This window comes from Sphaeramia orbicularis, chromosome 18, assembly GCF_902148855.1.
Source record: "Sphaeramia orbicularis chromosome 18, fSphaOr1.1, whole genome shotgun sequence".
Lineage (NCBI taxonomy): Eukaryota > Metazoa > Chordata > Actinopteri > Kurtiformes > Apogonidae > Sphaeramia > Sphaeramia orbicularis.
The window spans coordinates 13,964,112-13,976,424 of record NC_043974.1 but is presented as its reverse complement, the minus strand read 5'-3'; the positions used below and the strand labels follow the sequence as shown (position 1 = coordinate 13,976,424).

The following is a 12,313-nucleotide window of genomic DNA, read 5'->3' as shown; positions in this document are numbered from 1 at the left end:
GAAAAGCTTCCTGGTTTTTTTATTTATTTTTTTTAAATTTAATTTGACGTACTGAGATTATCTTCATGCATATATAGCCTAAATGAGGAATATTAAAATGATGGCGGGATTGGACACACCTGCTTTTTGTTTTTATTCTACAGTTCACAGTTATTATTGACAGACAGTACCTACGTTGATCATCACGTGACTCTCAGTGCTGGCATTCATTCCCTGCAAGATCAGACAGAGACAGTCTAGTCTGTAGATCCAGTACTGCAGGTCTGTGGCTTTAGGAATCTGGTCAACTATGGACGGGAAATGTAAATATCCAGTTTTCTTTCAATGTAGCACGCTGCTCGAAGAAAACGAGATTAAAAAAATACAGCGATACTTCCGCAATCACCGCAAATCAGGTGGAGGGGAGTGTGGACCACTGAGCAGAGAATCTGATCAAGTTTACAGGATTTCTTTCAAACATAGAAAAGGTAAGACTTCGTGACATACAAAGACCGATCTAGCAACTCAGATGTGATTTTAAAGGTTGTTTTTATTTATGTTTTCTATGACTCATATGCTGGGTAAAGCAGTAAAAAGGCTACTGGTATTATAGGCTATTTATCCTCTATTAAAAAAAACAAAAAAACTTAAAATTAGTCTCTTAAAACCTGAAATGGTGTAAAACTACATCAGATACTCGTCGTTTTCTTTGTAAATCTCTCTTTGATGATAAATGGATCCATACTTGTGTTCATAGCCTTAAGTTTCGTTTTCCTCCAAAGTGAAACCAACTCAGCTGCAAAACAAAACAAACCCATATCCATGATACCAACTGAGGTCGAGTTTTCCAATTGTCCAAAGTCATATGCTTTCACTCATAGAATGTATGTTTTACAGCTTGCGGTTGTGAATCCTGCAGAAGATGATATAATATTCGGATCACATGATTTGCATGGAGTCTGAGAGGAGGAAGTGAAAACACAAAAACCTAATAACAATAATTATAATAGAAATTATATGGACTCATGTCCTTGAGTGAATAGGTTTTTTTCTTCAGTTTGTCCATTTAAAAGGATGTGTAAATCCAGCATAATAACAAAATATAGAACATTATTTGAATAAGTGAATTTGTAGTTATAATATAGAAAAATACATAAAATAAGATATTATTGTGTATTGCCTATTTGTAATTAATTAACACAGACTATCCTGATTAGGAGATGTTATCACATTTATTAATAATTGTATTTGAAGTAAATAATTAAAGTGCATATAAATGTCATAGTTTATATTAAATAAAGGTGGATTATGCAATTTTGATTGTATGTGAGGTGACTAAGAAGGGTTTGGTGAATGGGTCGCATGGATGGTTTGTGTTATTGTAAAAAATATATATAAAAAATAAATAAATAAATAAAAATAAATAAATGAATAAATAAAAAAGCTAATGAAGCTTAATTAATTTAATTATTAGTTTGTAAAAAGGGGGTGGGAGTCTTTAAACTATACTTCTTCCCACTCCTTTTTGAGCTCTGACAATTTTGTTTGTCCATGTCGTATTTATCTGATGATTTTTTGTACTCGAAATAAAACTAAACTTAACTAACTAACTAACTAACTAAGAATAGTTTTTAAGTCTTTGAACTATGTAGTATTAATGCAGGGGGAAGTTACTAGAACATACTTAAGACTATTAATGACTCGTCAATCATCTGTAAACATCATAATAATCTGTATTAAAAGTCTTATTATACAAATACAATTTGATTGATTTATTTAACTTTTGGAAAGAAAAAGGTGAGTGGTTTCAGAAATTAAGATGAGGTCAGATAAACCAAGTATGTTCCTTACTTTAAAAAAAAGGAAAAAAATAAACCTTTGACCATTTTCCATTTAGATCAGCAGGCAGTCCTGCAGAGGTGTGATCATGTTGTGAAGACTAAGGATGCTAATCTGAAGTTCAGAGTTCAATCACATTCATCAGAACCAGTAAGTACCACTTCACCACAGGCAGCACTGGGATTTCCCTTCACTTAATAGAGGTTATTTAGAAAATAGATCTCAGATGATACTGTAAGAACTCACTTCTTGTGAAGCCAAACATGTTAAACGCTCTATAAACACCACATGTGTAAGAATAACAGAAAAGGCTTATTTGAAAACTGAAAATCACTGCTATTCTTATTTGAATATCTTTTCAACACAGAAACACAAGTCAAGTAGCTCAACTCTTCCACCAAGTGGAGAAGAGCATGAACTACATCTTGATGCCTACCTCCTTCAATACCTAATGGAAAGTCCAAAGGCTGCAGAAGACCTAAACACAAGACTCTCCTCTTTGGCCTGCTCTGCTCAGCTTTACCCAGAAGACAAAAAGGTTTTAGTCAGGAGGTTAGACCAACTCCAATCTGTAGCTAGAGATGATGTCATCAGTTGGAAAGCAGAGTTAACAAAACTCTTTGAAAGAATACAAGAACACTACATTTGCCATGTTGAGGTGGATCCTGATTTAGTTTCAGCTTTGCTTCGATCCAGCAGCTGTGATCAGGCAGCAGACGACGTGAAAGTGTACAGTGAAGGTAGGACTGCGGTTGTGGTTGGAGAAAATTCTCAGGTGAAAAGTAGGTTGAGTGAAATAAAGGACAAATCCTGCCCGAGTGTTCAATATTCCAGTCGTCGGCTGGGTGAGGCTAAACTCCGGCTGCTTTGGAAAGAGATTGAACACAGTTTACAGAGAGATTTTCCAGGGGTGAAGGTCACACAAGGAGATGGCGGTCAGTTAGATTTTGAGGGAGCTGCAGAGGAGATCCATAAGGTTAATGATATGATCTCTTTAAAGGTGAATTCTGTGTTAGAAAGGACAGTTTCTCACATGAGCTCAGATCTTTTGGCTTTCCTAAAGAAAGCATATGGTGGGCCAGGTCAGCTGAGAGACTTTCTAGGATTTAGTGACCAGGTGGAAATTGAATTCCAAAATACAGGGCTGTGCATCTTTTCCCTCCTGTCTACTAATCTGGATGAAACCGAAAAAGCACTACAAAGGGAGTTCAAAGAAGTCAATATTGAGGATCCCACCTGCTCTAATGTACCTGGTGATCTTAGCATGGAACTGGAATCTAAAGTAAGTAAGATGAACCAAATGGAGTGTCGGGTTCAAGTCACGTTCGGCTCAGATAGCACAGTACAATTACTGGGCCACGCTAAAGAGGTTGAAGAGTTAAACGAAGCTGTCAAACAGTTTATTTTGGACCACACTGTCGAACTGCCTTCCCCAGAATTAGCACTAGAGCTTTCAGAACTGCTACAACAACATGGTTTTGACTATTCAGGAGTTACTATTCGACCCTTAAATACTCCCTCCAGACCCACAGTGGTTCTCGAAGGTCCTTCCAACAGAGTGACTGAGGTCAGAAACAAGCTGTGTCTATTTCTGGATTCCCTGTTTCAGGATAGAGTTACTACTGACCCATTAGAGGCAGCGAGTCCTTCTTTAAGAGAGAACCATTTAAGTTTTCAAGACCATTACACTGAACCAGGACAGAGTTTATCATCTTTGACTTTAAGTGAAAAAGACACAGTAGTTGCCAGTTACTGGATTCGTGGTGGGCTCCAGGTTCTGGTTTGTCTAGGTGATATCACCAAACAGGAGGCGGATGCCCTGGTAAATGCTGCCAATGAGGAGCTGGACCACTGTGGAGGTGTTGCTGCAGCTTTGAGTCAAGCCGGTGGCCCTGAGGTCCAGAGGGAGAGTCATGACTTAGTAAAGTGTTTAGGGACAATTCCTGTAGGCAGTGCAGTTTTGACAACAGGCGGGAATCTGCACTGCAAGAAAATGCTGCATGCCGTTGGGCCTGTAAAAGGCAAAGTGGGTGGCAAAGAGACAGTCCTAATTGAAAAAGCTGTCCGCTCTGCTTTGAATTTATGTGAAATGATGGATTTCCAGTCTGTAGCTATGCCCTGTATCAGCTCTGGGTCATTTGGTGTCCCTGTCAGTGATTGCACTAAGGCCATCGTAACTGCTGTTAAGAAGTTTGGTAGTTTAGGAGGGGGGAGTCTGAGCAGAGTAACGCTGATTGACAACAGAGTAGAGGTGGTTAAGTCCCTGCAAGACACATGTGACTGGCTTCTTCAAGAACCAAGTAGAGGAAGCAGCGTATCTAGCGATAGTGGAGTGCAAATTGATGATGCTTCCCAGGACATAGCGACAGGCTGCTTTGGAAGTGGTGTCCATATAGAAACCGTTCAAGGAACCATTGAGACTCAACAGGTAAGAGAATTAGCCAATGAATATGCAGGCAATTTACAAAAATCTAAACAAATCTTAACCCCAACTTTGTCTCCTACAATCTCAGGTGGATGCTGTGGTGTCTCCTATGGTTGGCAGTGATCCTTGTTCTACTCGTATTGGAAATGCTTTGTACGAAACAGTTGGAAATCAGCTGATTGAAACGTACAAAAAGGCAGCAGGAGGAGAACCAACACCTGGGGATTCAGTCCTGGCTGAGGGTCTGTCTGGACTTCCATCTAATGCAGTGTTCTTCCTCAACCTCACTTGTTGGGATAATGATGAAGATGGAATTGCAATACAGGTGAAGCAGTCATAGATGCATACAGTATGACAGTGTGACTATCTGGTTAGGTGTGTTTTCTGTCTAAATGCGATGTACCAATATGTCACAACTACATTTAGTCATAAATCATTCATTTTGTGTTGTTACTGTTAGCTCTTATCATTTTCTGTTGAACTTTCTTCACTTCAGGTTCTCAGACTAGCGATCAATAACGTCTTAACTTCCTGCGAGAAGAGAGGGTTTGCATCTGTTGCTTTTCCTGTGGTTGGAGCGGGGATGGCCCTACAGTTTCCTGATGTCGTTGTTGCTAGGGTTCTCAGTGAACAAGTCCGTGCATTTGAACAAGAGCGAGCCAGCAGAACACCATTCCTTATCCGCATCGTCATCCACCCGAGTGACAAAGAGTTTATCAAGGTACCAGAAATGCACTGCATGAGTTTGTTGTGTGCCAACCAGAAAAAAATGTTGGCATCGTACTGTACGTTTCATTTTCAAACCATTCTAACCTTTGTTTCCTAAACTTAAAAACCTTTGTCATGGAGTAAACTTTACTTTCTGGTGTCCTGGTGTCCGTCATATTGAAGAAAAGCAAAACAAAAAAAAAGACAGCTGATTTTTCACTGACACATTACAGAGATTATGGGCCTGGCCAAGCGAGTAACAGAGTGAGAAAGCACTGTGCGGCAATACTGAGCAAAATCAGTCTATGGCAGCTTTTACAGTGTCGACTGGATCACACCAGCCTGAACTAAAGGAAAAGGAAAATCCAAGCAAAAATACAAGCCACACCAACAAGTCAAATTTGATTTATTCATTCATTCGTTATCTGAACCCGCTTTATCCTCACTAGGGTCACAGGGGTTGCTTGAAGTCTATCCCAGCTACATAGGGGTGAAGGCGGGGTACACCCTGGACAAGTCGCCAGTTCATCACAGGGCTGACATATAGAGACAAACAATCATTCTCACATTCACACGTATGGGCAATTTAGATTAACCAATTAACCTATTAGTGTATGTCTTTGGATGGTGGGAGGAAGCCGGAGTACCCGGAGAGAACCCACGCAGACACGGGGAGAACATGCAAACTCCACACAGAAAGGTCCCACCCCCCATCGACTGGTGTTGCAATCATACCCAGGACCTTCTTGCTGTGAGGCACGAGTGCTAACCACTGCACCACCGTGTCGCCCCAAATTTAGTTTAGTTTAGTTTAGTTTATTGTTTATTTGTCAGGGACAATGTACAAATACATTAATCTCCAAGAGAAGAGATGCTTTACACCAGAGTTAGTGACAAGCTACTTTCCATCTGCACATTTACAACATTTACATTACATGCAATACAAAATTAACCTTAGCTTATAATTACCATAGTTGAAAACTTATCTATTTATTTCAATTTCATAAATTTCATATTGTTTCCTAATAAACCAATATCATCATACTTCATTCCTAAGGCAGGCTTTAAAATCATGCTTAAAAAGTCAATTAGTCCTACTATCTCAACCATTAAACATACATTAAAAATATTACCCAGTGAATATATAACACTACTATACACACACACACACACACACACACACACACACACACACACACACAGCATATATAAAAAACATGTCAGTTCATCTCATGTTGGCACAGTTGAGAAATGATCTTCTCTAGTGTGATGGATGGTCTGATGAGTTAGTATACTTTAACACAAAAGGATCAAATAAATGTCACTTTACCCTATCAGATTTTCTCTGCTGTAGATAAGTTCATAACAGTAAAGCATTAACTTCTTTGTGTCTGTAGGCTTTCAGATCTGTGCGGGAAACTTTGCCACTTGAAGATTTTCATCCTGCAAACAAAGGTAGGTTTAAATACTTGACAACAAGTAGCCTAGTTCTCTTCATTAGAATTAGTCTCCATTAGATACAGGGTTGCTGGAATTGAGAAAAACTTGACATTGCGACACTGCCAAACACACGATTATAGTGTTACACATGCACAAGACAGTGACCCTTAACAGCAAAAAACGTAGAAGCAATACCAGCACCTGACAATACAGCCATCCAGTCGTTAAGCCGAGATGTAATCACTTTTCCATTGACCCTCAAATTGTGCAAATATAACTTGCACATAAAAATTTGCTTAATGGAAAAATGACAAATTCACCAAAAGTCTTGTTTTTTGAATTAAAGTTTTTGTGCTGACAAGAGGTGGTTTTTTGGGTGTAGTGCAAATGGTATATCACGCAAAACTGCAGCAAATTTTTAAATTTAGTACGGGATAGAGGGGTAATATATAATAATAATGAATATATCTGTAAATCAACACCATATTTACGTTTGTCGCCATGTTTATGGAATGACTTCTTGTGTCATCTCGATATAATAAATAAACAAATCATTGCATTTGTGATTTAATGGATAAACCGACATTACACACATCTGTTTTTTCGACATTTAGTAAATATCGGTAAAGTTTTGCGCAGATGTCCAATGGAAAAGTGACTACTTTCTACCTGCTGCAGCGCTGTGTCTCTGAGTCCATAAAACACAGCTGATGTTTATTCTACTACTTTACTCATGATAATAAACAGCAGAAGAAGTGGATTACACTGATAAGTAAAGTTACAAGTGTCAGGAAGGAGAGTCAAAGGAGAAAAAATGAAGTTTGGTGCTAGCATGTTAGCTGGTTAAGGTTTGTCGTTACTGTAACTGCCAAGTTGGATGTTTGTGGATTACCCTGATATATACTCAGTGCCAATGAAAACGCAACACTTGAAGATTCTTATATTTTTTTTAAATCGATGTGGATTTTTATTCCATAAGCTCTTTGGAATTAATCATAGGCCATTTCTATACAGTAAAAATAAAAAATCACATCTAAATTTGTTGACAAAAAATAAGGATAAAGAAAGAAACTCAAGGAACCCCAAAACCAAGTCACAAAATTCAGTTCCAGAATTCAGTATGGAATATGACCTCCGTTTGCATTCATACAGGCTGTCTCATGGACCTCACAAGCCTTCTGATGTTGTCCTGGGGTATATTGACCCACTCTTCCTCCAGAGCCGTAACCAGTTCCTGTCTGTTCTGCCCCATAGCATGGCATCTTTGGTCATGTGTCAGTCTAGGCATCGCTGAGTTATTGCAAATGATTTTCATGCTTTTCAGCTTGCCTTTATATACAGAACATGACCACTCCTTAACTGACCACAATTCCTTAAGTTGAGCAGTTCATTCCTGAGCAATGAGAAAAACAAGTCTTATGAATGCAGACAAGTTCATTCAAGCGTGACAATAGCTCAACCTGTCTCAGGTTGTTAAGAAATTGTCTGGGATTATCTTATACAGGTGAAACTATCTTATACGGGTGAAACTTAAACGTTGCGTTTTCCTTGGCACTGAGTATAGAAAGAGAGGTGTTCCACATTTTCACACTTTATATTTCATTTGTCAGCACTATTTGTGTACGCAGAACCAAGGAAGGTAAATAAAGAAGTAATTTATGTCAAACAACTGAGCACAAATTCTCTGGGGGAAAATTTTCACTTTTTCCTTTGGCAGAATTTTTTGCTTAATTCAAGATTTTTTTTTTTTTTTTTTTTTTTTTTTTTTTTATGTAATTCAAGCAAAAAATTTGCCAATGGAACAAGTGAAAATTATCTTGGTAAGATTACTTGAAATAAGATTTTCAAGATCTGTTGTCTAAAAATAAGTTCTTATATCTCACTGAAAAGTTACTCTTTAGGTGATTATGTCTTATTTTAGGTGTGATGAGATATTTTGACCAGAAATGAGAAAAATACACTTGGTAAGATTTTGATTTTTGCAGCGCAATGTCCATCATGACATATGACATCAGACATAATTAACATTTATTCATTCGCTTTCCTCTGTCTGGAGAGAATAAAAAATAGATTAACTCAATATCATTTTGTTCATTTATGTATAAATTACCAACCAAGGAGTTATTTCTTTTTCATTCTATGCATAGTATTCCATTTAATTACAGGTAAACTTCATAAATCGCAAAAAAAAAAAAGAATTTAAACATCATTACACTTTTAACATGTCATTTATTTCCTTCCAGTTCCTATAGTATACAGTCTATGGAAAACAGAAATAGTTGTCATTTGTTTAACACAATAACTAATCATCATTAAAAAGCAAAAATGCCACTTATGAAAAGTTAAAATATAAACTTGAATTTTTATATTTTCAGTACAGTCCACGTAAGCGTAACAGATTCTTATAAAACATTGTCAAAAGCCACATCCAGAGGCAAATATACTTAACAAAGTCATTGTTCTTCTCCAGAGTCAGATACGAAGAGGATTGTACTGCTGGGAAAAACTGGATCTGGGAAAAGCAGCTTGGGCAACACCATATTCGGAGAGGAAATATTCAAAATAGACCATACTCCAACCTCTGGAACAAGACAGTGTCAAGCAGAAACCCGATCTGTCAATGGAAGCAGCATCACTTTGATTGACACTCCTGGTCTCTTTGATTCAGAACGGTCCGAGGAGGATTTGAAGCCTGAGATATTGAGGTGTGTCACAGAGTGCGCTCCTGGGCCTCATGCTTTTGTCATTGTTCTTAAAGTGGAGAAATTTTCAGAGCAAGAGCAAACTGTCATCAGTAAAATATGTCAGTATTTCTCTGAGGAAGCTTTAAAATATACCGTAGTTGTTTTCACACACGGCAATCAGCTACCTAAAGGGTGGAAAATTGAGGAGTTTATTAGTCGGAATAAACATCTTAGCGACCTGGTAAAAAAATGTGGCAACCGGTGTCATGTGTTCGATAATAAGTACTGGGACAACAAACAGCAGAATAACTACAGGAGCAACCAGTTCCAGGTGGAGGAGCTGCTGAAAACAGTTGACAAGATGGTGAGGGAAAACAACTGGGGCTTCTACACAAATCAGATGTTTGAAGCAACGGAGAAAGAAATACAGAAAGAGGAGGAGCAAGTTAGACTCTCAGCAGTTGACATGCCGCCAGATGAGATCAGAAAAAAGGCTAAAACCATAGTGTCGGACAGGGTTTTGAGGGTACTTGCAGGTACGGCAACAGGAGCATTGTTAGGAGCTCTGTTTGGTGTAGCACGGGTGGTTGAATTATTTGCCAGAGTGATACACAACTCTACACCAATATTGAGAACAGTAAGAAGTGTAGCACCAGCACTAGGAGGACCAGCGACAGGAGGTCAGGTAATAACTGCTGTAGCGGCGATAGGTTTAGTCACAGGAGTCGTGGCTGGAGGAGTAGTAGGAGGTGGTATTGGATGTGAGGCAGCCGAGGGTGCAGAGTCAGTAATGGATGCAGTAGAAAGGGCACGTCGTGCTGTTATAGAAAGAGGACAGGCTTCGAGCACTACAACAAATCTTCTCTAGCTGCGAACCTTAACAGATGGCAGACAAGGAACGTAGTAGGTTTACAACAGGTGGAAGGAAATTGTGTTGAGATTTTACGCTAAATCAATGGTGTAGTCCTGGGTATACGGCGGTATACGGAATATACCCACTTATTTTTCAGTCAGCATTGTTTATACCCACTTCTAAATCCCCCTGATGTGCACTAGGGCTGAAAGATATATTGTTATCGTATCGATATTGAGATATGAACAAGGAAAGTAGTAGGTTTAGAACAGGTGGAAGGAAATTGTGTTGAGATTTTTTGCTACACACTAAAAATTTTTTTTTTTTTTGAGATACAATTGGAATAATATAATTTAGCTGTTGCGAAAAACAAATGGTTCTGGTTATAATACACATAAAAATCAACATGTATGTAAAAAATGTTTGTTATTATTGTCTGTGATACTCTGGAATGTTGGAAATAAACCTCAAAGTTCAAATTTAGGAAATTAATGTTGCAGCATCTTTTTACACCTTCAAAAATGTGTGTGATTGTATGTCATAAAATGGCTGGAGGGTTATTAGGAGGTGGCATTGGATATTGGTTATAGAAAAAGGACAGGCTTTGATCACTAAAATGAATCCTCTCCAGCTGTGAGCCTTAACAGATAGCAGAGAAAGAAAGTAGTAGGTTTACAACAGGTGGAAGGAAATTGTGCTGAGATTTTATGCTAAACACTAGAACTTTTTTTTTGAGACATAAGCAGAATAATATGAATATAACTGGTTCTGATAATGCACATAAAAATCAACATGTTTGTAAAAAAATTTCTTATTATTGTCTGTGATACTCTGGAATGTTCGAAATATACCTCAAAGTTCAAATTTAGGAAATTAATGTTGCAGCATCTTTTTACGCCTTCAAAAATTTGTGTGACTGTATGTCATGGAATGTGTGGAGGGTTAGTAGGAGGTGGTATTGGATGTTGGTTATAAAAAAAGGACAGGTTTCGAGCACTAAAATGAATCCTCTCCAGCTGTACTGTAAAACTGATCATCAGCAATAAAGCCTTCTCATTTGTCTTTTTTGTTGTTTGTTGTTTTATTCCAACAATGTTTAACCCTTCATGCATAGCAGTCACTACAGTGGACAGTTATTCTACAGCTGTTCTCTTGTATATTCATGGGTTCTGTTGTTTTAGTTCCATATCAACCAACACAGTGGACGCTCATGCATCATCCCATACACTGTAATTCATATCATTACTGTAACTTTGCTGTTCTTGATAAACCTGATCTGCAGTAACATGTTTGAGAGTAAATCTATTGCTACTTATTAGATTGTAATTAACATGTTTTTCAACATTTTTTTCATTTTGCATATTATCCACGAAGTGAGTAATAACTAGTGTTATAGAGTATGTTAAAATGTGAGAAAACATCAGATTAGCAGCATTGAAAATATTTTATATCAGTAAATACATGTTTCTTTGCTTCAAAAATGAAATGCATGGTGTCCAGCTGTGTGAACATTTTTGCAACTCTATGAAAAACACGTTCATAAAAAAATTTCAATCGCATTGTTTTTTTTTTGTTTTTTTTCATGCCCAAACAGGAATAAAAACACTCAGGAAAAAAATATTGATTGAAGTTCTCATAATTCATGCATGAAAGGCGTTAATTGTAAGCAGATTTGCTGTAGTTGAATGGGATAAAATGTACTGTACACCACAAGACCAGGTAAAAACACAATAATTACAGTAAAATAACATAATAAATAATAAACAGGTTCAGGCAAAGGATAAGGATGTGAATATTTGACAGATTATTATTATTATTATTATTATTATTATTATTATTTAATGTTGTAGCTGCAAATACTGACCACCAGGGGGCTCCCTCAAGCAGGAACACGCCTGAGGATATTTTGACATTATAAAAAAAAAAAAAAAAGGAAAAAAAAAAAAAGAATGCAATAAGTGGTAGCTATAAATATATTTATCATACTTGACAGCAGACAGATGGAATTTTAAAGTCCTAGCCCAACATTAGTTTTGTTGGTTTAGTAAAGTTCTAATGTCCACACATATGTATTTCTCAGTCTCTGGCTTTAGATCATAATCTGGATAAGTACGTACAGCAGTGAGAACACAAGTTTCAGCTGAAAAATCAGCTTCTATAAACCAAAGGAGTTGTATTTAGTAGCATTTTAAATGTCTTTAACACTTTTATTCAGACAATATGAGATTCATTGCATTAATTTCCTGATGTTTTAAACCAGGTTTTATTCAAATATTTGTAACTGTTAATGCTGCTTCTTTTCATGGGGTCAGAGGTCACACGAAATATTGACTTTAACCTCGACAACACATTAAGTCCAGTTTTTTGTGCGTCTTTTAACCCTTT

General features: G+C 37.4%; 1 protein-coding gene across 1 annotated transcript; it reads left to right on the top strand.

The window, feature by feature from the left end:
- The first annotated feature begins 210 nt into the window (after window positions 1–210).
- Window positions 211–10,982, top strand: LOC115439081 (protein mono-ADP-ribosyltransferase PARP14-like). Its single transcript, XM_030162976.1, has 7 exons — window positions 211–467; window positions 1,877–1,968; window positions 2,186–4,246; window positions 4,332–4,568; window positions 4,740–4,964; window positions 6,349–6,406; window positions 8,862–10,982. The coding sequence occupies exons 1-7, from the start codon at window positions 290–292 to the stop codon at window positions 9,941–9,943; spliced, it is 3,933 nt and encodes a 1,310-aa protein (XP_030018836.1). The 5' UTR covers window positions 211–289; the 3' UTR covers window positions 9,944–10,982.
- Window positions 10,983–12,313: the final 1,331 nt, after the last annotated feature.

Bases quoted from the DNA above. Each gene is read 5' to 3' on its own strand.
- LOC115439081 (XM_030162976.1), top strand. From the start codon at position 290: ATGGACGGGAAATGTAAATATCCAGTTTTCTTTCAATGTAGCACGCTG. The intron at 1,969-2,185 runs GTAAGTACCACT...TTTTCAACACAG, and splicing joins AATCACATTCATCAGAACCA to AAACACAAGTCAAGTAGCTC. The intron at 4,569-4,739 runs GTGAAGCAGTCA...TCTTCACTTCAG, and splicing joins AAGATGGAATTGCAATACAG to GTTCTCAGACTAGCGATCAA.